The sequence below is a fragment of the Palaemon carinicauda genome, chromosome 7 (genome assembly GCF_036898095.1).
Source record: "Palaemon carinicauda isolate YSFRI2023 chromosome 7, ASM3689809v2, whole genome shotgun sequence".
Lineage (NCBI taxonomy): Eukaryota > Metazoa > Arthropoda > Malacostraca > Decapoda > Palaemonidae > Palaemon > Palaemon carinicauda.
Genome location: NC_090731.1, coordinates 137280446 through 137307344, shown reverse-complemented (window position 1 = coordinate 137307344; position 26899 = coordinate 137280446). Strand labels below are relative to the sequence as shown.

The window sequence follows — 26899 nt, the reverse complement described above, 5'->3', positions numbered from 1 at the left end:
AGAGAGTTATAAGAAACTAAGCAACAGGATAAATTCATATATTAGAAATTGAGAGCATAAGGCACTTTAATATGTTGCCTGTGCTCTGCGTAGGCTACAACATGCTATACACGACATCACATACCTTTTTGTCAACTATTTCGAGTGCATTGCTTCGGACTTTCAAGATATTCGACAATATAACAGCACCCGTTTTTATCACTTGTTCTCTGGAAGGATCGAAAGCTACACCCTCTTCGTCTACGAAAAACCTTTTACAACGGATGAGCAACTGTGTTAGCATAAAAGCAGTCTGACATTGCACAAACAAATACTCGAACGTTTGTTTCTCCAAGTTTGTGCACATGTTCTCCCAACAGCGATACGACGAGGAAGGACTGGCAGATGATTTTCTTCTCGCGTAACCTTTCGTCTTCTTCTTCCTCTTGGTATTTTTATTGTCTGTTTCGTCCACGAGCTCCATCAACCGATTGTAATTTAAAGTCTTCAACATCTTGTAAGCCAGGTTTCGATGATGAAGACCCAGCGCGTCTAACGTCGGTAGAATGGCACACTCCAGCCAGTGGTCTTCGGCCAAGGCTTCATATCGGCAAGACTCGCTGCAAAAGGTGACCTGCAAATAGCAAGAATTGATAACATGAGAATGGTTCTCTTTTATTTACAGTTTAATCTCAAAGCAAAGGCATAAAAATAAAACGTGAACCTAAAATGGAAAAGCGATAAGCAGAAGGAGGACGAGAAAATAAGTAAAACACACTGACCATTTTCTCCAAGACTGTAAAATTTAAAAAAAAATCTAATTTTCGGTAATATGGAATAAGACAATATCTATTAAATGAAAATTCTATAAGATATGTAGGAAAGAAAGCAAAAGTGAAGAAAATGGGCAATATGTCATGAATAAGGCGAAAGAAAAATTCTAGTTTTAACCTGACTAGATCGTGTTTCCTCGCTAATGTGAATGTGAGAGGTTATTGGATATAACATGCCCAAGGCCAATATATTGGCCTTGAACATGCCTATTGCAATGCTCATTGTAATAAATGCGTAGCAGTCTCATTAAAGGATGTATTTGGATGACCTCGGTTACCTGCTTATATGAATGGGCCCAGAGGTAAAGAAAACCAACCAAAAAATAAATCAATCTATAGCTTTTATTTTACTCCTAGAAAATGGATGAATACAATTTACTGCGATGAGAGAACTAGAAAACTTGGATCAAAATACAATTAGTCATGCTGGCATACTTGACTGGAAGAGAATAACAGTTAATTAAATATGATACTACGCCAAAAGCTAATCTAAATAAGAATTTTAAGATTCGAAATTACAATAGTAAAACAAGCAGCCAACATTTTTCGTATTTTATCAAGATTTTGCCTCAAAATCTTAGCTGCTTCTCGTACGAATAGTTAACCATGATAATTGTAAAAGATGAGAAAGATTGCTGTCAAAAACAAGGTAAAAGAAGAGGCTATCATAGAATATGTATAATACACGAAAGATAAGCAAGAGAATAAAATGCAACGTGAAAAAAATATAAATAGGCTATCCAACTTCTCACCACAGAGAAGGAGAAACACTGGAGAAAGGACTGACAGGCCAAGACACAAGCAATGTTGCTATTTGTATGAACACCACTTAAGACGCGACTACTAACGTTTCCAGAGGCCGTGTAATAGTGTTTTTCCCAAACATCTAACAAACCGGCTTATGAATTTCCATGAAACTACAGCAATCAATGTTTCAAACATTGGCCTAATTTTTGGTGGTACAATGAATTGACAGATGTGCTTAATCAACCCGTTTACTCTTAGAAAAACGAGGAACTTCTTCCCTTCCTTCAGAGCGTTTCGAAGAAGTGTTACTTAATCGCGTAACTGTGACGCAGAGGTTCCCCCAACAGTCCTTCGGTATTTACACCTATGGCTATCCTAGTACTCACCCCCCCCCCTTCCTTCTTTCCTTCATTCCCATTGTTATTAGGCTCGAGTAAATCCCGAGACGGCCTTGGTAAATCCCTGTTAGGAAAGACTGTACTGCACATATAAAATGAGCCGGAAGAGCAATAAAATGTTTTATGGTGGTAGATAATGATTAGATGGTTAACACAAATTATCAAACATAATAGAAGAGGTTTAAAACAGGGGTGTGGAATCGCACCGAGAGATATTCTACTCGGACTCCTACAAATTTTAAATAAACATTAGTAGAAATAGAAAACAATTTTTTCCTTGAGAGTGATGATGAGTAAAATGTATAAGTGTCCATTTCTTGTTTTTTTTTTTCATCCATCATAAATCTATGGTTTCCAGCAATTGGTGATAACATTATTTTGGAAAAGCAAAGCTAATGAATACTTTGATACGAGTATATCAGCTTGGCTTGTAGACAATGTCAATGAATTTCTCAAAATAAGGTTGATTGGTTCATTAATTGAAGTCTGGTATAATTCCAGTGACAAAGTCGCAATGATATTTGTCACATACCTTTTAAGTAACAAAAATAGGTACTGGTACTTATAACGTAAATCAATATATAAAACTATAGGTTGAAATATAATAAATCTTATGTATGTATGAACACACACACATATATATATATATATTAAATATATATATATATATATATATATATATATATATTATATATATATATATTATATATATATATATATATATATTATATATATATATATATATATATATATATATATATATATATATATATATATATATATATATATATATATATATATATATATATATATAAATATATATATATATATATATATATATATATATATATATAAATATATATATATATATATATATATATATATATATTAAATATATATATATATATATATATATATATATATTATATATATATTATATATATATATATATATATATATATATATATATATATATATGATTTCAAAATTTATCAAATGGCCGATGTCAATGCCCTTATATGAAACATCTTTTAGAAGTCTACCTTCTAAGGAATTCAAGCTACTCTCTCTGGTGAAATTGATATGATAAATTATATCAAACAATGCTCTCTGTCATTTTCTTCCTGGCAATTGATGTATCGAGTAACCTGTGTTGTATGGAAGAATGAGTCCCACGGCTTAACCTAAAGAAAACTATATTTCTATTGCTTTACCAACACTCGCTTGAAGTGCGAAGTGTAGGGTTAGCATGGCTTCTTTCGTCTCCTGTCATAAGTCTCATTCTTGATCTTTAATGTGAGTGGGTAAGATATAAAACGTTGGTCTTATGTTTAGGTAAAGTCTAAAGTCACGAATCACATTACCAGGTATGCTGAACTTTTACTGACAAAGAATTTCGTATTGCTTGGGGTAGGTCATATGACAATTATCTATGGAGTTAAACAGGCGTTTAACAATTCGGGGGATGGGAGGTACAGGGGAAGAAACGTTATAACAACATCACTGAGGGACGTCATCACTTGCGAATGTGTGGGTGGCTAAGACTGGCTTTAGCCTCTTTTTCCTAAGTAAAAAAGTTAATGAAACGTAATTGGCAATGCACAGTATTTCCCAAAATTAGGCCATTGTATGAAGCGCTCCCTGCTTTGATATCATGGAAATCCATCCGTTATTTTAGGAGTTATTTAAAAGAAAAAAAAAACACTATTACACGGCCTCTGGAAACGATAGTAATGTCAGAAAATCGAATGTAGTAAAATGCACTATGATGTAACTGTGGTTTAGTCAAAGTTTTAAGAATGTGGTGTAAACGAGAGGTGCAGCTTTGGCTAATACCAAAATTAGAAGGAGACAAAAAGTAATGAAAAATACGACAGACTGAACAGCCTTCGTAAATGGAAGGGTGGTTTTTCAAGTACAATATACACCACAGGGTAAACTTATGAAATATGATAACACAAAGCACTCACACCTACGTATTACTATATTTGAACAAACGTGATCTAGATTATTGAACAGACTGTCTCAGGAATTAAGATGTGGAAAACTACTGGTATTCATATCAAAACTAAGGATATTTTGATCTAAAAAAATTTACTTGGATAAAAGATTAAAAAAAATATAAACTGTCAATTATGACTAAACATGTCTTCAATCCGATGAATCTGACTAGTGCTAAATAAGAGGACCTCCAAGATTCAACAAAAGATGATGGCCAACTTTACTAGTAAATTGACATTGTCATGTGAAATTTAAAAAATCTTGCATGTTTTTCTCCAAAAACTTATCAAATAAATCTAGTCTCAATATAGATACTCATACTGCCTAGTTATTCTAGTCTAGAATTTCACAAGATTCTAATAGATTTTCCTTTATAACATTCGTTTGAAGATGTTGGGGCGAATTGATAAATAAAAGTAACACTCTAGGGTTTCATTTAGTACAACTACAAATTATATATCAAATTATGAAAGATCTACAATATCAAACAGACTGCTTTTTTGTAAGCGCATATATTTTTCCGAACAAACTCTTGGAAAGAACGCCTCGTGTAAATCGGAACCCGTATAGGAAAAAAAGAAATCTAAACCTGTCAAAAGTTCAAAATGTAACTCAAAATAGTCTAAGAATAATTGCAGCAGTGTAAATAACAATTAAAATAATCTCGAGACTTACCAGAATACAGCCAGGACAAGGAATTGGGTCTAGAGCATCCTTCAGACAATATCCACAGGCATAAGATAATCGTTGCGAGTCAGAGCTCAAGCAGAATGCTTTCTCAACAGCTATTACTTCTCCTGCAAGAAAGTAAGTTTGAATTTCCTTGTTGAAGGGTTCCTGAAAGCTCGCAGATTAATTATTAGTCTGTTAAGAATGGAGATTAAATGAACCGTGAAAGGTCCTGCATAGAGTAAGGTTCCCTTGCAGTATACGACCAGAAAATCAGCCCTTTAAGTAAGTTAAGTACAGTATCTGTTTCTGTTTCTGCTTATTATTTTTGTTAAGATTTACTCATTTTCATAACCACGGGTTATTTTCGTATGTGCGTTCGTTAATCATCCATACGGTAGAAGTTATATTTTAAAAGGTAAAACATCTCTTCTAAGAACCTCCACTGAGAAGACTTAAGTCTACATTAAAAAAAACTTCCAAATTCACTCAATGCTCGCCTGCACAGTAAAGTGCTCGCTCTTATAAACTCCTTTTCCACGACATTAAATTAAGTACCAAAATTTTGACCTCCACTACGAGGTAATTAACTTTTTTCTTAAGAGGCTGTTTTCATAATCAGTATCGAAATGTTTTATGTGATATACCAAGAAAGATGTTCGGAATACAAAATTCAACATGCCCGTGTTTTACTTCTGTGACTACATAACCCCAAAAGGATTGGCTGGAATAAACCTAATAGGCTAATCAAGATATTTCGTTTATGTCCTTCGTAGAGAGTAGACCTATTATTCATTGCTCTGTCTCAAGTTACCTCGTTCTGAGTTTTTATCTCTCAATTTCGTTGCTTTAATTTTTTTATAATAGCATTCGATTTTATGAATGAACTCTTTGAGAGAAAAAAAAAACATGACGGTTGTGTCGATCTTAGGAGGGAAAGGAAACAAAGTGGATAGGGTGTCAATTTTGTGAGTATTACCACAAGAAGTGTGTCTGTATAGACGCCAACATCAGTGATTTGAATGTAGTAAAATGACTTTCTTTTCTGTGTAGTTAATCTCATCGAGAAACTCTTGTGAAAAATAAAATTACACCATAACTGATAATTGCCTTAGTGATGATCTTCGAAGGTTCTTAGATGAAGCCAACACAACCATGATGAATTAAAAAAAATGTAGAAAGAGTTAAGCAAGAGAAACCTCAGTATAGATGAATACTAAAGGAGAATCGCTGAATTCGAAAATCCTCTAGCTGTGCTTACTACAAATTCCACCGAGACTCTTCAACGACCTTCCAAAAATGTGGCAGCTTTCAAGAAAAACCTGAAGACTTATCACTTTGGAAAGTGTTATAATAGTGATATGAAAACTATTAAGCCTGAATACAAATACTAGCGAATAACTGAAAAATACAAAGCAAAATATAAACTGGAAAGAAATTATTTTCACACATCAAGGCCCGCCTGAACAGACTCTTATAGTGTCTGATGGAGAGCGAGAAATAAACCCCTAAAAGTAAAAGTAGACTACTGATCCGAAACAAATTATCTTACTGAGAAGGTAGATAATCTCGAAGAATATAGAATCCATTAAATTAACACTCCAATCACTGATGCCCCCCCCCCAAAAAAAAATGACATATTTGGACAAAGTTAAGGGGAAAAGAATTCAACATAAGCATTAACTACAATCACTGACAGGAAAATGAGGTTGAAAATACATTATAAGGACATGCCAATTCTTAATACGATGCCAACTTCAAATGGAAATCTTGTGAATTTTGTTGATGAAAAGATCAGTAATGGAATAAACAAGGTTCAAGCCATTCTTGCTGATAACGAAAAGAGGTAAATTGGAAAATTAAAACCTAAAATATGTAAGGTAAATAATGATGAAGATTAAATGTTAAATGTCATTCTAAGGAATCGTTGCCTGGACAAGATTCAAAATATAGAATTGAAGAGAAGTTTGGCATTCAAGAAAAGAGCTGCAGGTGGGACTCCCCACTACTTGTAGAAATGTGATCCTGAAGTTCGGAAGGATGGGGGGTACTTATACGTGACAGGTACACGTGATCACCTATTACCCCTATCAAAGCTATGGACATTTTAAAAAGGATTGAAAGTTAAAGTCTTTATGATAAAATATGGGAAACGTTCAAGAAATCACGCCACCAAGGAATTTAATTCACAACATATGAAATGTATAAACTGCACCAAGTTGAACAAACCAGATCATATATGGAATTTGAAAAAATACAATGCTTATGATATGTAATTGAAGAGATTTGCAGAATATGCTGGTCTTGGGTACTTCAGAGGTTGTAAATTGCGGCCTTGTAAATATTCAATCTGTCGGTAATAAAACTATTCAAATTCAAGAAATGATCAATGAGAAATATTTCGGTCAAGAAGAAACTGAAGACTGATTTGACAATTTATGAAGTGCTGTGTGTCCAATACCTAAAAATTTATACGATAAAATGATTTTGTAGGTCCCGTAGAGAGCAGGGTTCCCCTACGTGATGGGACCAGCAAAGGACCCCTTTAAAGAAAAAGATCTGATAAGACATCTTTATCACATTGTCTTTACCAAACTTAACTGACTTTATCCATTCATCATGCCATAAAAACCTAGCATGTTTGCATACGTGGAACACTAAAAGCATATTGTTAGTCTGTGTACTGTACACCCACGTAATAATAATAATAATAAAAAACACTAAAACCAAAAAAGAAACAGCTGAAATGTGACGAACTTTTAGTCAGGACACCAACGGCGAGAGCGAGATGTAAATGGCAATAGCCCCTCTGAACTGAAGCGCGACCTTGTTAGAAAAGTATAAGTACTTGTGAATAGAAACTGATATAGTAAACAACAGAAGAGCAACATGTAGCATTCAAAACTTATTTCAAACTATGAAAATCTTATCACAAGTGACTTCATATGAACTGGTAAAATCTAGATCAATGGGTAGGCACTAGCTACCTATTGCGGCAATACTTTAAAGTTTCATAGCCACGTATTTTTATAATCAGACTAAAGGTACTTGATAAATGTTAATACGGACTCTTATCCGTCCATTTTATGTGCCTAAAACAGTTGAGAAGACGAAAGGAAACAACATTACCGAAGGAATTTACGTCAATAAAAAAAATTAGTTACCAGATACATTGAATTAAGGACTGGTATTACGGCAGTGAAGCTATGTAAAAGCATCACGAATCCTCAATCACAAGAAAATGTTGCATTAAATTTATTTCCTCAAGGCATTTCTCCCACATTGGATAAAAGAACAAAATATATTCTGGGGTGTGAACTCTATTGACAAAGTCTTAGCCATTAAGGCCTTTTAATGAATATAGAATAATCTTAAATACGTAGAAACTCAAACATCTTTATACTAAGCTATGATGGCATCAGGAATATGAAACAATCCTGCCCTTAAATTCAAATAGGTAGTGTCTGGGACCAAAGTAACACTACACTAATTTATGAGCCCAAACACAAAAAAATGTGGTCCGATAGTACAGCCTCCAAAACTAAGTCTAGATGTTGGTAATGATGATCAGCACGTCAGGTATATAAATAAGTCTTATTCATAAAGATGAAAACAAACCAGGAATCTTACCATCAATGATTTGATCTGTAGTGAACACTAATAACTAGCCACGTGAAATAGAAAATAAAAATAAAGATTAACCTTCCACTGAATTACAGACCGAGGCATATATAAAGTTTTGCAATTTCTATGGTCAGTACATAGAATTAGACAGTAGAACAAGTGCAAAAAAAAAAAAAAAAAAATGTTATGATGATGATAATCTTATGACTTCTGTAGGTAAAAAAGAGAGCCATGGATCAAAAGACAGTGGCAGCAACGAGAGTACTTTTACTTTATGAGCTGTTTTCCTGGTCATATCACACAGGGAAATTCTACGCACTTTTAAAGGACTTACAAGTCATTAGTCAAGGGTCACAGTTTAGATGGGTTAATACGTATGATATAAAGGGTGAAACATGAGCAAAAACAAAAGATGTAGGAAAACAATGGTAAATGATATATGGGAAAGCTATTGAAATAAGACAAAGTTTCAAGCACCATGATCGATTAATAAGTAGAAACATGTATAAGTTCGTCTAAAACTAAACACTTGGCATCCAGACTACCAAATGAACAGCTAGGATATAAAAAAGATCCTAAAGCCTTATCTAAAATAGCTGTAACAAAATAGGTCCTTGAAGGAGCGCTGCATACCTAGATAAACTATTAAAATGTGACAAGTCTGAAAAAAAAAACGAAAAAAAAAAAACCGGAGATAGGGTGACCAATAAAAAATATTATGTCACTAATGTACAAATACATAATCACATGAATTGAAGAGTGAACTGTATGACAATCAAGTAGTGCAAACAAGAAGAAAAAAATGAATGTTCTTCCTGAAATTTGCAAGCTACGCATTTCCTAAAAGTTTACTAGAACTAGGTCTTTGTTAGATCTTAATTTGTTCATGGACAGGCATTTTTCTATAAATAAAGATGTCATATCTATTTCTGTAGTGATATAGAATGTTTATTACTCATTTCTATGATGGCTTAGAACATCCAAAACTTAACTAAGGAGATATCAGAGACTATGAAGAAGAAAATCATAACAATTATAGCTAAATAGTTTAACATTATTTATAACCACGAATACCTTAAAAAAAATCGGTATTTGTTTACAAGAGCACGCTCTCCATTGAGAATGACTAGTTTCCCCAGACGACGGTTTGCTACACTAACCACTGCCTAAGGATGCCGTCAATTTTCCGCAAATGAAAACAGTCATATGCTGCATAAAGTCATTCTCATAAAAAGTTTAAAAAAAAAAATTTATTGTCAATTATTTACCAAATCAAATATACAATTCACAAAAAGTGACACTTTTGAGTAATTGATCCCTTTTTAATTTAGTATATATTTTGAATATAGCAAATGTCCGCTGACGTCACGAACTTCTCTTTGATTGACTGATTTGACTTTGTTGATGTCAGTTCCAGGTCGTTTAGTACCTCATCAACCAAGCCCCCTCCCTCCCCCCTTGCGCAACATATCTTGCTATTTTTTGCTTTCCCTGCATTCAAAGAACCTACTAATTACTGTACAAGAAGAGGAGAGCTGGAGGAATGCATAATTTTGTAGTAAATGGAGTGTGTGCTCTTGTAAACAAATACCAAAAATTCAATAAAATGCAGGTACCTACCAGGGCGAATATATCTTATTGCTATAACACTCTTTCCTTTCACAGTTTCATATCCTAACCTTATAGCGCTTGAAAACGCAGGTATTAGAGGATGGGGATCTTCTATCGGTGGTGGTTTGGGATCATCAACCATAATGTAATTTCTTAATTTTTGCATTTCTGGAGAATAATCAGGAAGAGGATTAGATTCTAATATATCCTTTATGGCTTTCACATTTTTACCTGTATTCTCGTAATCTTCATTTGATCCTGTTGAGACAGTATCTGAGCCCGAGTCATAAAGTTCTGAGGTTGGATCATTGGACTTTTCATCCAAATGACAGGCTCCCGTGCTTGTGTCAGAATTTTTGTCATCGGAGGTACAACCCTGTTGGCTTAGATTAGTGGAATCTATAGCTTTAGTAGAAGTTTCGAAAGAGCTTTTGTCTGTAACTGAGTAAGTTTTCATTGAACTAGAGTCATTTCCGGAGTCACATGATGTTCTGTTGGAATGGGAAGAAACTTTGTTAGCTTTGGAAGACTTAAAGCTGGAAATGTCTTTGCTACTGACGCATCCAATCTCCGTAGAGGTTGTACTGATGGCAGGTAACTGCATGTAAAGATGCTCTCCCTTTAAAGAAATTTTGTTTAAACTGGATTTTTTACTGGAGCGACGGGACTTTGTCTTAGAATTATCGTCACTTAGACCATCAGAATCTTTATCTGAAATGTTAATGGATTTCCTGAATTTAAGTGATATTTCGCCTGAATTCGAAGGTTCCAAAAGGGAACTATAACTTTTGCTTCCACTATCAGAACCTTTGTCAGTGCTTTTCCCACTTTTAGAGGATCTTTTGATTGATTTCAAAGACTCTTTACTCAAACTTTGGGAACTTTTTTTTGAACTGGTAGTATCTTTACTGCACTTGGATGAATCTTTATCCGATCCAGTGGAGTCCTGGTTTGAATGAAAACTCCCTTTGCCTGCTTTGAAAGATTTTTTGCCTTCATCTGAAGATTTTTTACTCGAATCATCGTTTAAACTGGGAGTGTTTCTACCGCAGACTGAAGAATCTTTATCTGATCCAGTGGAGTCTTGGGTTGAAAGAGAAGTCTCCTTTCCACTATTACAGCCTGCTTTGCTTGAATCCGAAGTGTCTTTAATTGAAGTTTGGGAACTTATGTTGGAACTGGGAGTCTCTCTACCCAAATTGGAACTGGGAGTCTCCCTACCCAAATCGGAACTGGGAGTCTCCCTACCCAAATCGGAACTGGGAGTCTCCCTACCCAAATCGGAACTGGGAGTCTCCCTACCCAAATCGGAAATGGGAGTCTCTCTACCCAAATCGGAAATGGGAGTCTCTCTACCCAAATCGGAAATGGGAGTGTCTCTACCCAAATCGGAAATGGGAGTCTCTCTACCCAAATCGGAAATGGGAGTCTCTCTACCCGAACTGGGAGTCTCTCTACCCGAACTGGGAGTCTCTCTACCCGAACTGGAACTGGGAGTCTCTCTACCCAAATTGGAACTGGGAGTCTCTCTACCCAAATTGGAACTGGGAGCATGTCTATCAGAGTTGGATCTGGAAGAGTTTCTACCTTTGTTGGAAGCGCTTTTATCTTTTCCAGTGGAGTGTTTGTTTGAATGACAAGTCTTCTTTCCCGCTTTAGTGGATTTCTTGTTTGAATCTATATACACTTTACACGACCTATTGTTTGAGCTGGGAGTGTCTCTACCAGAGTTTGAAGGATCTTTATCTGATCCTGAAGTGTCTTGGGGAGTACTTGTACTATACATCCCAGCAAGAAAGTCTTTTTTCTTTAAAACAGTAGGGTTCTTATCGGAACCAAAGGATTTTTCACTCGACCTGTAACAACCCTGCACCGAATCTGAGTAATTTTTTTTTGATTCACTAGAACATGTGGATTCCTTGTGCTTACTACTACAAGGCTCATTTTCTAAGTGTGATGTTGCCCTAGTTTTTTTATGTTCATCTGCAAGTGCTTTCAAGCAATATTTCATTCTTTCCTCCAAATGATCCATACACTCGGCAGGACAATCACCTTGAAAAGCAAGATGAATGTCACGTAAACATCGCTCGTAGAGCTCTAGCTGGTATAACACAGCTGATCTATCAGCGTAGGCCATAGCCAAGGCCGAGTATTTTTCCTCACAGTACGAAGATACATGATATCTGAAAGGTTTCAACCTTTCTGGTGTGAAAATATCCTCACCATGACCATAAAACATATTGGGATCATCATCCAAGTATGGGTGTGGTGCCAAAACAAGACTTAGATTGTAGAACTCCAAGGCTTTGCCTAGGTCACCCTTTGCGTAGAAGAAATTCCCATTTGACCTGTAGCCATTTGAAATTATGTCACTTTTCCGAGATTGCATAAATGTTGACTTCAGACAGTCATGTGATTCCTTGAGATCATATATGAAAGAAAATAATTCTATAAAAGACTTCTCGTTGTCGATATGTTCACGAACAAAATCAAATCTGCCGGGGGTTTCTTTCAAGCGCTGCAACATACTTCGACCCATTATTTGAAATGGAGTTTCCATTTCCGCCATTGTAAGTAAAAACCTGAAAAATACAATAACCAATATAAAAAAAGATATGAGATTAAGCTATAGTAGATTTAAAAATAAATACAGTAACAAAGCTCAAAATGAACAGGAAAGTCTCAAAACTAATATTTCAATCAGATTTTATGCATTTTTAGGTAATATAAACTAAAAATTTTGTAGATTTAAAAGGCTCTTACAACATCTAATTCTGATCGACCTTTAAAAAATAGAGGATACCAGAAAATATGACAGCAGGAGAGTGGTTGAAATAAACCTTCAATAAAACAAAGATTGAAGAATCATCATAATTTACTTTCTAACTATACTTAATCAGTTAAATTAAGCATTTCCACTCCCATGGTTCCTGATTGCTCACTTCGCAAAATAAGTTTGAGGGCACTCATCTTATAGATAGGTGCAAAGCTTCTAAGCTTATTGTTATTGCAATTAAGCTCATGTTACCTGCGCCATACAAAAATTAATACTGAAATTCTCAATCTTTACTTTTGTCGCATTCTTCCTTGAAATTAGATAGGACAACCTGCTGCTATCATCGGTTTTGGCAACCTATTGTGGTCAGTTTTGTCTTTTAAATTCTTCTTTCATGTGCATTGTAATACATATAAATTAAAAGCAACTAGATATAATTGCTGTTGCAGGTGTTGAGGTGCCGGTGATGGGAGATGAGAATGAGAGAGAGATTACAATAGAGGAAGTGAGGGGTGCAATAGATGAAACGAGAGTAGGAAAAGCATCTGGTATGGATGGTGCGAGAGCTGAGATGTTGAAGGAAGGGGGTGTGACTGTACTTGAATGGTTGGCGAGATTGTTTAATGTGTGTTTTGTGTTGTCAATGGTACCAGTAGATTGGGTCAGTAGATTGGGTTTGTGCATGTATTGTACCACTATATAAGGGTAAGGGAGATGTGCATGAGTGTTGTAATTCAGAGGTATTAGTTTGTTGAGTGTAGTTGGAAAAGTGTATGGTAGAGTAATGATTAATAGGATTAAGGATAAAACAGCGAATGCAATCTTAGAAGTACAGGGTGGTTTTAGAAGAGGTAGGGGTTGTATGAATCAGATTTTTACAGTTAGGCAGATATGCGAGAAATATTTAACAAAAGGTAAGGAGGTGTATGTTACGTTTATGGATCTGGAGAAAGCGTATGATAGAGTTGATAGGGAATCAATGTGGAATGTGATGAGGTTACATGGAGTTGGTGGAAGGTTGTTGTAAGCAGTGAAAAGTTTCTACAAAGGTAGTAAAGCATGTGTTAGAATAGGAAATGAAGTGAGTGATTGATTTCCGGTGAGAGTGGGGCTGAGACAGAGATGTGTGATGTCGCCGTGGTTGTTCAACTTTTATGTTGATGGAGTGGTGAGAGAGGTGAAAGCTCGAGTGCTTGGACGAGGATTAAAACTGGTAGACGAGAATGACCATGAATGGGAGGTAAATCAGTTGTTGTTTGCGGATGATACTGTACTGGTTGCAGACACAGAAGAGAAGCTTGACCGACTAGTGACAGAATTTAGAAGGGTGTGTGAGAGAAGGAAGTTGAGAGTTAATGTGGGTAAGAGTAAGGTTATGCGATGTACGAGAGGGGAAGGTGGTGCAAGGTTGAATGTCATGTTGAATGGAGAGTTACTTGAGGAGGTGGATCAGTTTAAGTACTCGGGGTCTGTTGTTGCAGCAAATGGTGGAGTGGAAGCAGATGTCCGTCAGAGAGTGAATGAAGGTTGCAAAGTGTTGGGGGCAGTTAAGGGAGTAGTAAAAAATAGAGGGTTGGGCATGAATGTAAAGAGAGTTCTATATGAGAAAGTGATTGTACCAACTGTGATGTATGGAGCGGAGTTGTGGGGAATGAAAGTGATGGAGAGACAGAAATTGAATGTGTTTGAGATGAAGTGTCTAAGGAGTATGGCTGGTGTATCTCGAGTAGATAGGGTTAGGAACGAAGTGGTGAGGGTGAGAACGGGTGTAAGAAATGAGTTAGCAGCTAGAATGGATATGAATGTGTTGAGGTGGTTTGGCCATGTTGAGAGAATGGAAAATGGCTGTCTGCTAAAGAAGGTGATGAATGCAGAAGTTGATGGGAGAAGTACTAGAGGAAGGCCATGGTTTGGGTGGATGGATGGAGTGAAGAAAGCTCTGGGTGATAGGAGGATAGATGTGAGAGAGGCAAGAGAGCGTGCTAGAAATAGGAATGAATGGCGAGCGATTGTGACTCAGTTCCGGTAGGCCCTGCTGCTTCCTCTGGTGCCTTAGATGACCGCAGAGGTAGCAGCAGTAGGGGATTCAGCATTATGAAGCTTCATCTGTGATGGATAACGGGGGAGGGTGGGCTGTGGCACCCTAGCAGTACCAGCTGAACTCGGTTGAGTCCCTTGTCAGGCTGGGAGGAACGTAGAGAGTGGAGGTCCCCTTTATGTTTCGTTTTTGTTTTGTTTCATTTGTTGATGTCGGCTAACCCCCTAAATTGGGGGAAGTGCCTTGGTATATGGATGGAGATCCCTGCTAGGATTTTCAACGTACCTATACTAATGTCTATTTTCATTACCTGTGCTAATTTTGAGCATAAAAATAAATGTTCAGTAGTATCTTCTTCATCTTTGCACAGGTCACATAAATTATCTTCCTATTTTTCCCTGAAAATTGCTTTTGAATTGAGTATTTAATCTTGTCTTCATTACAAGAGTTGCCTTATCTAGATACATTTCTCTGATATGGTATATATAGCCAGCAAAAGATATACAACACAAATATAATTTATGATAATTTCTTTTGGCAATTATCAAACGACTTCCTAGTTTTTTTTTTCTTTTCTAACAACAACAAAAGTAAATGCTTCTTCTAAACGTGGCAGAAAATATTACAGTACTGCCTGTTCGTATCTCAATTGTTAAGCTGACCTTGGGCATACACGGGGAATGACCCTTGCCTTAACTAAACCTCTGCCCTCGACAGGGATTAAACCCCCTACTGGGAAAGGTGGTCACTTACACTGTCCTCTGTGTAGGTACCAAAAATGGGTTTGTCCAGAATTATCCATTTGGCATACATGACTCAAATAATAATTTATTTGTTTTGACAAATCCTTACGAAGAATATAAAACCAAAATAGACATTTCTCATCTGTTACAGCATACAAGTGTAAGTATTTTGTATTTTGACGGCATTCCTTTGCACTTTTGTAGGGACTCACATTATCCTGTCATAATTGATGACTAACCAATGATTACATACTTTTACTTTTAGGGTTTTTTTCTCGCCCTCCATCAGACAAGAGTCTGTTCAGGTGGGCCTTGGTGTGTGAAAATAATTTCTTTCCAGGTAATATTTTGCTCTGTAGATACTAAAGATAAAGGAAACTCTAGGAAAGCCTAAAGTAATAAGTGAAAATTGTGATATCTATAGAATCTTTAAAGAACAAGGAGTTTTATTGGAGAAGCTGAAAATATTTTTTTTTTAGAAGTAATTTGTATTTACTTAACTATACAAACCTCGACTGGGGCAAAGAAGAAGAATCATATACCGATCAAAACAGATTGTTCGGTTATAGCAACAGAAGATGAAGAAAAACAATGTTGGATGGAACACTTTAGCGAGGTTATGAATAGGAGATATGAAGGGAGTAATTTGAAGCTATGAATGTATTCAGTGTGTCTGAAGTCGAAGCTATCCCCCAAAAAACTAAAGAGATGAAAAGCCCCGGGATACTATGGAATAACTGCTGAGATGATACTGGCCGAAAATAAAGTGACTCCCACACTCCTTACAAGATTATTTTGTAGAATGTGGCATGAAGAGGCAAAACCTGATGAATGGGAGTTAGGGGTGTTGGTGAAAATAACAAAATAAGGAGACCTGACTGATTCCAACAATTACAGAGGCATAACACTTATATCAGTTATGAAAATATATAGAATGCTTATCCTAAGGTGACTGGAGAGAAAGATTGATGAAAAGCTGAGAGATGAACAAGTAGGATTTAGAAAAGGTAGAGTTGCACTGATCAAATTTTCCTTTCGAGACGTTGTACAGCAATGCATAGAATATAGAAATCCCCTTTTGATGGCCTTTGTGGAGTACAAAAAAGCCTTTGATAGTGTGAACCAACCAATTTTGTTTAGAGTCCTGCATTATGGAATTCCTCTTAAATTTGTAATTTTGATTAAGTCTGTTTATGAGCATAGAAAGTGCAAAGTTAATGATAATGAAGTCTTATCAAATGAATTTCCAGTTAACAGCGGAGTACTCCAAGAGAATGTGTTTTCACCTATGTTGTTTATCCTCCTCATAGATTTTGTAATGCATAGAACAGTCATATGTGGTGGAGAAGGATTGGACTGGATTGGTGATAGGAATTTAGCAGACCTAGAGTATGCAGATGATGCTGTCCTTGTTAGCAGAACACCACAGAATTTACAATGCTTGCTTACCAGGATGCATGAAATATCACACGAAGTTGGGCTGACGATAAATAGAAGAAAGACCGATGACGAGAACTGAGTATGCAATGGAAGACTAAATATCCTTGGAAGGAGAATGGATTAATGAGGTAGAATCCTCTTAAGTTTTTAGGAACTATGATCTCCAATACAGGGTCTTTAGAATTAGTTTAGAGAAAGATTGAAAAAAGAAAAACAGACGATGGCTAGGTTAAGTAAAATTTGGAAATCAAATCGCCTGAAATTACACACAAAAATCAAACTATATATCAGTTAAGTGAGATTGGTGTTACTCTATGGACTAGAGTCATGGTATGATAATGAAACAATCTCCAATGGATTTAGTAGATTTGAGAACAAAAGCCCTCAGAAGGATATTGAGAGTTGAATGGCAGGCCAGGATTAGAAATGAAACTATAAGAGAGATTACTCAAGTGCCATATGTGCAGGAGATCATGATGAGGGGTAGATGGAGATGGTTTGAATATACTCTTTGCACTCCCCGATGGAGATGGTTTGAATATACTCTTTGCACTCCCCGAGAGAGATTAGTTCATCAAATGTTCAGCTGGGCTCCACAAGGCACTAGAAGAGTTGGAAGACCCAGGCCTACATGGCTGAGGACTATGAAGTGCGAAGTAAGAGATGATGAATGGAGAAGTATTGAATTACCAGCTCAAGATAGAGACGATTGGCGAAATCTAACCGAGGCCCTTTGCGTCAATAGGTGTAGGAGGAGATGATGACGATATAAACCTGAATCCTTTAAAAGGATTATGATTTTAAAAAAGCTGGTAATTTAAAATCTATAACAAAGTGGTGGCAGTAGGTGGTAGGTGGTGGGTGGTAGGTGGTGGGTGGTAGGTTAGCCCAGTCCACCAGACAGGCTACTGAGCAGCCATTTTAACAATAAACTTGGGACTTGTAGGGCTTTGAGGCTGGATGTCTAATTCATAAGGACTAAAGTTTGTATTGTAAGGAAAATGAAAATTACCTTTAAAATTTGGGATTTGTTCCTAAACAAATATAAACCAGTGTCCTCTAATGAGAGACTAGACTTTAAGAGGGAGGAGGTTCCTATTACCAAACTGATTGGTTTAAATCGCAGGATGAGGAGGCACTTGGACCTATAAAAGGAGCCAAAATAATGACTACTGCCAACCACTCAACAGCCTGGTCAATGATGTCACGGGTGTTAGGCTACTTACATACCAAATGAATGGTATACTATCATGGAAGGACCTATATCCGTGTTGAAGATATGACGTCTGAATGTATCCTCTTATGATAAATGGGTTTGCAAACATCTGTGTCTATCCTCTCCTTATTTGGGAGGATGAGGGGAATGCTTACAAAAACCGTAAAGAAAGTTGGGGTGCTCTATTTTGGAGTCTACCTGCATCTAATATCCCCAGCAAATACTTGCACAATAACTGCATCTCAAGAGAATGGAAGAAAGAAGAGGAAAAGTGTCAAGACATTCTTACCTCTAAAGACTTGCATCAAAGCCTCTACGTTCGAAGAGATGCTTCTTGCCCTGTGAGGGAGCTAGGTTTGCTACATAACCTGTTGAGAAGCTACCAACAGACCAAGGTAAAGGGTTCTTCCGGTCCATCGCAGGTTGTAGGATACGCATGCCTGATGGTTTCACAAAGCCAGAAAGATTGTATTTCTGGATATCGTCTCTTAAAATGGGGTCATGGATGAATGGGTTCTGGGTCTTAGCAATGAACTTCAGAACAAATGTGAAAGAGACCTCTTTCCATCTATCTGAATTACTAGCAACATAGAAAATCATATGCAGTTCGACTAAATGCTTCGCCAAGGCTAGAAGGATTGCCTCAAGGGTCAGACCCCTATCTGATGCCTGTCTAAACTATAAGGAGCCCACTGGAAGGACCTGAGAAATTGAGTGGCTTCTCATGCTGGTGGTTTGAGATCCCTGGGAGGACAGGACTTAAAAGCTTCTCAAGAGCATAGACAATTCTTACGAAGAGGAAAGGTCTAAGCTCAATGGCTTGACAGGCATCAACCCACTTATGGCAACTGTAGGCAGGGACTTCCTTCCTCCTTTCCTTCCTTCCTTCACTGGCCAGGACAGTAGAAAGAGGGTGGAGAATTGTCCATGCCTTTCCTAGAGTAAGAAGGAAGTGGAGGTGGAAAACTGGCACTAGACATCACGCTAATGCTCCTGACCAGAGGTCAATCTAATATGTTTCCTGGAGGATGGCCGTGGAAGCAGCTCTATGACAGCAAACTAAGTACTGAAAAATATGTGCACTCGTCCTAGAGTCTCTCTCCACTGTGGCCAATGAAGTCAGTGCTGGGTCAATTGGTTGAGTTGAAGGGTTTGAATCTTCCGGTATGTAGAATTACCATTGTCAAGCGCTGGAGAGGTAGAAGGGTCATTGGGAAGTATGGCGTACCAGGTGAAAATGAGAGTGGTGAGAGACTGGTAGATATGTGTGTTGAACAAGAGATGGTAATAAGTGCTAGCTTTTTTAAAAAGAAAGATAAAAATAAGTATACATGGGTAAGAGTGGCAAATGGAAGAGTAGTAGAAAGGGCATTAATGGATTATGTGTTGATAACTAAAAGAATGTTTGGAAGATTGAAAGACGTGCACGTGTTTAGGGGTATGGCTAACGGTATGTCTGATCATTTTTTGGTGGAAGGAAAATTAGTTGTAGCAAAAGAGTGGGGGAATAGAGTAGGTGGATGTAAAAGGGAGCTAGTGAGGGTTGAAGAGCTAATAAAACCGGGGGTAAAAAGTAAATATCAGGAAAGGTTGAAAATAGCATATGACGAGGTGAGAGTAAGAGAAACTGGTAATTTAGAGGAGGAGTGGAAGTTAGCAAAAGAAAATTTTGTTGGGATTGCAAGTGATGTATGTGGCAAGAAGGTTGTTGGAGGCAGCATGAGGAAGGGCAGTGAATGGTGGAATGAAGGAGTGAAGGTAAAAGTGGAAGAGAAAAAGAGGGCTTTTGAAGAATGGCTGCAGAGTAATAGTATAGAGAAGTATGAAAAATATAGAGAGAAAAAGGTGGAAGTAAAGCGCAAGGTACGTGAGGCAAAGAGGGCCGCTGACCTGAGGTGGGGTCAGGGACTGGGTCAGTCATATGAAGAGAATAAGAAGAAGTTTTGGAAAGAAGTGAAGAGAGTAAGGAAGGCTGGCGCAAGAATTGAAGAGACAGTGAAAGATGGAAATGGAAGGTTGTTAAAAGGAGAGGAGGCAAGGAAAAGGTGGGCGGAATATTTTGAAAGTTTGCTGAATGTTCAGGATAATAGGGAGGCAGATATAATTGCTGTTCCAGGTGTTGAGGTGCCAGTGATGGGAGATGAGAATGAGAGAGAGATTACAATAGAGGAAGTGAGGAGAGCAATAGATGAAACGAGAGTAGGAAAAGCGTCTGGTATGGATGGTGTGAAAGCTGAGATGTTGAAGGAAGGGGGTGTGACTGTACTTGAATGGTTGGTGAGATTGTTTAATATGTGTTTTGTGTTGTCAATGGTACCAGTAGATTGGGTTTGTGCGTGTATTGTACCACTATACAATGGTAAGGGAGATGTGCATGAGTGTTGTAATTCAAGAGGTATTAGTTTGTTGAGTGTAGTTGGAAAAGTGTATGGTAGAGTAATGATTAATAGGATTAAGGATAAAACAGATAATGCAATTTTGGAAGTACAGGGTGGTTTTAGAAGAGGTAGGGGTTGTATGAATCAGATTTTTACAGTTAGGCAGATATGCGAGAAATATTTAGCAAGAGGTGTATGTTGCCTTTATGGATCTGGAGAAAGCATATGATAGAGTTGATAGGGAAGCAATGTGGAATGTGATGAGGTTATATGGAGTTGGTGGAAGGTTGTTGCAAGCAGTGAAAAGTTTCTACAAAGGTAGTAAAGCATGTGTTAGAATAGAAAATGAAGTGAGCGATTGGTTTCCGGTGAGAGTGGGGCTGAGACAGGGATGTGTGATGTCGCCGTGGTTGTTTAACTTGTATGTTGATGGAGTGGTGAGAGAGGTGAATGCTCGAGTGCTTGGACGAGGATTAAAACTGGTAGACGAAAATGATCATGAATGGGAGGTAAATCAGTTGTTGTTTGCGGATGATACTGTACTGGTAGCAGACACAGAAGAGAAGCTTGACCGACTAGTGACAGTACCAGCTGAACTCGGCGGAGTCCCTGGTTAAGCTGGAGGAACGTAGAGAGTAGTCTCCTTTTTGTTTTGTTTCTTTGTTGATGTCGGCTACTCCCCAAAATTGGGGGAAGTGCATTGGTATATGGATGGAAGAGCATTGAAAGTGCGTAGGAGGCAGGATCTTTTTTGACTGCTTAGAGCTTAGTGAATTTTATGAACCAGATAACCAGGGATTGACACTATCCAAAGCTGCTCGCGCATGCTCCGACCATGGCAATTTTAGCTAAGCAATGGTGGCTTACTGTACTGTATACCCCAACAAAAGCAATGACCTTCTGCACTTTCTACATCAATTTTCTTTTGCAGGATCATATTTCATATAGGCACAATTCTTAAGGATTATATTTTGATGCAGATAAAGGTTATATCACTGATATTTCAGTGAAGCATAGTGTGGTAAACTTAATATATTCATAGAATTTTAGTGTAAGATTTGTATGTACCATTTGACAATTTCCAATAATTTTCTCTTCTTTTTCATCTTATTTGAAAGTCGAGTTCGAGACCTTGAATAATTTTCATATCAGCGAAGTGCTTCTCTAAAGAAAGAAAGGTTTTGGCTAATCTGGTGGTGAGCCAGGTAGCTCCTGTGGCATTCACAAGTAAAGTTAGAAACCAGTGCGAATTCCTCTTAATGTGGACCAGATTTTGTACGCAGTAAATATTTTGAAAGCTTAGTTTTTACGCTACAGACTGATCAATGAGTGGAGAATAGTATATTTAGAACAATGTGTAGAATTATAATGCATACAGTAAACAGTTTAATATTGCTGGAATATAACAAGAAATTTATATACTTTTATCTGCAGGACCCATGAGATTTGTTTGTAATTTACATATTTCAAGTATCTAGAGAGTCATATAGCAGTCTGCATTAACTGTCAAATCCAAATTATAGTAGCACTTACAATACGAGAAAGTCTTCAACTTCTTGAAAGCCTTTATATCACCAATCCTTCGGATGTCAAATGGGAGCTTATTATAAAATTTTGGTGCTGTATATATGAAAGCTCAGTCTAGAGCCTACATTAGAGGTGCAGTTTGGCTCTAGAAACTTCAAACTTCTTATTCTTGATCTTCATATTAATCTCTGGAATGGTTATTCAGTTAGATTTTTCATAATTCTGACCATTCAGATTTTCCATCCTGTACATAGTACTAGGCATGCAGTTGATTTTAAGGGTCTTCTCTTTTCCATTATGAGGCTCTACACTACACAGTATTCTAGAAGTTATATTCCAGCTGGGACTAGATTGTGGAATGGTCTTCCTAATCAGGGAAGTTGAATCAGTAGGACTTTGGAAGTTCAAACTTGCAGAGAATGTTTCTATGTTGAACAGGTTGACACGATTTTTTCTTCACTGTTTATATACTAGCGGCTTGCATTGATTTGATGCATTGCCTTAGGACCAAAATTGGAGTATTTATTCGAACCACGCACCATGTCCATCCCACAAGACCTGTGTGTTTTGCTATAATGTGATACTGCTCTATTGCTCACCTACATTGTTTTAGTTATACTATCATATGCCCATTTATTTAATTTTTAGTATCGTTAACAGTAATATGTTATTCTACTTTATTAGATTGACATACTCCTTGAAGCTAAGGGAATAAATTGCAATACAGTTTTTGGGACGCAATCATAAAGCTTTCTTTCGCCTTTCAATGTCACATTTCTGCATTCATAATAAAGTAAGATTCTACACTACACATTTCGACCATCATCAAGCCTCACATGAGTGAGTCCAGTTATTATGGATATTAGTAAATCTACCGTTAACTTCTTTGCCGTTCGAAGCTTTAACACTCGCCCTGTTAAGTCTTTTTCATAATACGTGTACTGACGGCTATGGGGTTGATACAACCACCCGTCGCGTTTAATCCCTAATTTAGATAGGGGCTTGGGACCAATGTAAGCATGTCGGGCATCATAAGACTAAGTGATTAGTATCAACTCGTAAGGTCCTAAGTACATCGGTGACCTATGGTCAGGCCAAGGGTTAAATTCAGGCACAGTTTCTTGCCGATTACACCTAAAATAATCAAGATACGGGAATGAGGTTTGCACTACTGTGTTCATTTCGCCGAGTAGCATTGAATGGTGTACTGTTTGATCTCCAAAGGTCTTCTTGAAATTTTGACACCATTAGTGAGCACAGTGTGCAACCATTGGAAACGGCGACCCCAAAGGAATGAGGTTTAAAGTCTTTCAAGTATTTTATTCGATTTTGGGTCTCACCTCTTTGTGTGTCACAGCGCATTTGGCACTACCTAGCAGGTGCCACCATCCACCAATCGACAAGCGACTGATACCATCAGATTTCATTGGTGCCACCCCCGTCACGATCGACCCAGTTGTTTGGCCTCCAGATCCGAAAATGCTTCAACCCACCCACCCATACATACAAACATCTCATGCCCAACTTTTCTTTCGCCACCCTCTCAGGAAGAAATTTTCCGATCTAAAAGCATGCGATATCGCATACTTTTATTTCCACCAAATTTTGCATGACATCTATTTAAATATTATTAATTTTTAGGATCATAGTTATTTTTCACTATCATTTCTAATACCTAGTCAATTTTAAGGGTCTTCTCTTCTCCATTATGAGGCTCTACACTACACAGTATTCTAGAAGTTATATTTCCTTTCCTTTCCAGTCATAGTCTAGTTTCATTTGCGTCCATATCTTTTCGCAAAATTTCCATGTAAACGCCAGTCAGTTACAAAGCTTTGGTTCGCTCGCTATATGGGAGAATTAGTAAAGAACGTTTGCATTATGAGAACATTAGATAAATGGTCTTGCAAGATGATTGTGCGAATAGGGGTATTGATAAACAACTAAACAGTAAACAAAAAAAGTTTAATATATGATGCATTAATTATCAGCGATATAAGAAATTGACAAGTGTTGGCTAGTTTGGCATATTTATTTTTTCGACTTACGTATCGGTCAATTAAAATGCTAAATATTTCTCACTAACTCCATTGTTTATATATATATATTTGAGAGACTGATAGGGACTTTTGGAAAGTTATTAACATTGTGCATTTGTGCATGCGTTTCTTGAGTTCGCTTTTGTAAGCACTTTTATCGTATGACAATCATTACCTGTCTTTTATAACCAATTACGAGCTTCCAAATATTTATGCACAAGTTCCAGGAAGTTGTTAAACAGCCATTTTCTTCCACCACCTCCTCAGTTTCACCTTCACTACCCTCACAAAAAAGAAGTCTACAAGAGGGAAGTACAATCTATTTCGAAATTTAGTGTCATTTAATCTATGTCGGATTTTTATCATGATGAAAATGCTCTCCGTTCAGTGTATAAATATTGTTGCCCATGTTAAAGTAAAAAATATCCCCGAATACTGACCCAAGGGGCTTAGCTTGCACAGCAAATTACATGTACCGCTTGCCAGAATAAAGAGAAGTGAATTATGTTTATTTGCAAGCGAAGGACGTTAAGTGAATCAGAAAATTGTGATCTTTAATTTGCATTCATTTACATGAACCAAATATTTTTCCAACTGGTTATCTTGTGTTTATTTTGCAATTATAACCATTATTATTACTGCAAATAACTTTTTTTTCAGAATTTCCCCACGCCCTAAAAAAAACCCGGTTTCCCACTGGTGTCCCTCATAGTTGTCTTTATGTAACGGGGTCCAAAAACTCATAAACGGGTGGTTTGCCCCAATAATCATGGTCAGAAATTCATAAAACACAAGATAGCGAGTAGGAGAAATATATGGCTCATGTATTTGGCCAGAATTAAAGTATCACATATTTACCCATAAAAAGTGTCCCGAAAAAAAACGTTCAAATATACTGACAATGCCTTCTTAAAATAGATAAAAATATGTTGAAATACATAGAAATAATATTGTAATAATATTGAATATAAAATAAGACTACTTGGATAAACATGGTTATGAAATTAAAAATAAAGACTCATCTGCCACAACAATCGTGTAAAAGAATTTCGATTAAGAGCTGATAACCAAGCGATCTTATAAATGCTTCCGTTAATTTATCTCTTTAATGAACTACGTAAAATAAATCATGGGGTTTGTGGGGGATCATGAACAGGTAAAGGATGTATGTATAGTTAGATTGACAACGATCTGCTATTATGAACGATTATTAAAAAAACAAAAATATCCTAAACATATCAATTTTTTTTACAGTAAATAGTGAGTAAAGGATTTGGAAAACATTCTATATTTTCTTCTTATTGTAAATACTGCAGACTGAAATCACATCAATGAAAGCAAGTAACTTTATTCAATAGTGTATAATTAAGAATATAATTGATGCAATCAATTACTGTGACATCGATTTAAGTATTGAAACTCACAGTTTTCAAGTAAACTACTGACCGTTTAGTGTTCACGCTCCCATTTGGTACAACGGTTTTAAACTGGTCTATCAAAAATTCTATATTTCGTTCTCTACTTTGGGAGTCAAAAAATAACTAAACCAATCGAGCCAGGATGCGAAATTACTGAAAGATCATTTACACAGACTACAGTCGGATTATTCAATTTGCATCTCCAGAAACAAGAGCTGTCGGAACTTGTAGGTAAATATATAGGATGAAATTAAAAGCTAAGTAGACATAAGAAAATGTTTAAGAAAAAAATAAATACTCTAATAAAACAATAGCTCAGAACAGTGACCAAGTAGTGATCGTAAGTCTTAAAAAATCAGGGAAATTATCCAGCGAAATTAAAGTTTGTTTTGATGGCCAAACAAGTCAAATAACTATCAACATCTTAAGAACAAAAGTCACGGGATATTTTCAGAAAATGTTAATCAAATTCGTCCATTTAGAAACTAAGATTAGATTGGGGCCACGTAATTGTGGAATAGGGGACACTAGATCAATAGTACAGCTTTATCATCAACAGCGAAGTATCTAGATACCATTCTTTCTCTTAGCAAGAGTTATATCACGAGATGACACCAGTCTCCATTCACAACTTTTCACAAAAAAAAAAAAAAAAAAATGTATAAAACACAACCTCGAATCATTATGGACACAGCTGACGGCAAAAGATAATTAAAAACTAATCATAAAATTTCAATAAATAATTTTAACAATTGTTTCATACAAAGGGAGTTTCGATCCAACTTGTATTTCGTTATGGTAGTCTGTGCGGTAACGTCCCTGACTGGTGATCGCCAGACTGGGGTTACAGTCCCGCTCAAACTCGTTAGTTCCTTTGGTCACTACAACCTCCCCATCCATGTGAGCTAAGGATGGTGGGTTTGAGGGAGCCTCTAGGTCTATCTGCCGAGTCAACAGCAACCATTGTCTGGCCCTCCTTGGTCCTAGCCTGGGTGGAGAGGGGGGCATGGGCGCTGATCATATGTATATATGGTCAGTCTCAAGGGCATTGTCCTGCTCGATAGGGCAATGTCACTGTCCATAACCTCTGCCATTCACGAGTGGAATTTAAATCTTTATAACGAACAAATCTAAACACGATTCTACTTACGAACTGATCCACTAAAAATCACTTTATTCCACCGCCCACTTAAAAACACTCGAAAGACCAATGCTTTGAAAAAGCTAGGTCTCCTCCACTGTCGATAGCTATTGAGAAACTGACAACAAAATTCCAGAAACTTGTAAACTTCGCGAAGTTCGTTTGTCACAAAACCTTAACCGGCAGTTTAACGGATGCATTTGTAAATGGTTGTCCAAATGGCTTGTTAAGTACCATAAAACTCTTCTCTTGCTAAAATTATCATTAGTATAGGTAATGCTTTTTGTATTTGATTATCATTATTATTATTATAATTATTCT

At 36.8% G+C, this 26899-nt stretch overlaps 1 protein-coding gene across 1 annotated transcript in view; it reads right to left on the bottom strand.

The window, feature by feature from the left end:
• Positions 1 to 26690, bottom strand: part of LOC137644031 (uncharacterized) — a 28951-nt gene extending 2261 nt beyond the window's left edge. The window contains exons 1-4 of the mRNA XM_068376921.1: positions 26588 to 26690; positions 9872 to 12444; positions 4634 to 4755; positions 125 to 613 (exon numbers count right to left, since the gene is read on the bottom strand). Of these exons, the coding sequence (XP_068233022.1) occupies positions 125 to 613; positions 4634 to 4755; positions 9872 to 12431 (3171 nt within the window). The 5' untranslated portion in view covers positions 12432 to 12444; positions 26588 to 26690. The remainder of the gene's footprint in view (positions 1 to 124; positions 614 to 4633; positions 4756 to 9871; positions 12445 to 26587) is intronic.
• Positions 26691 to 26899: the final 209 nt, after the last annotated feature.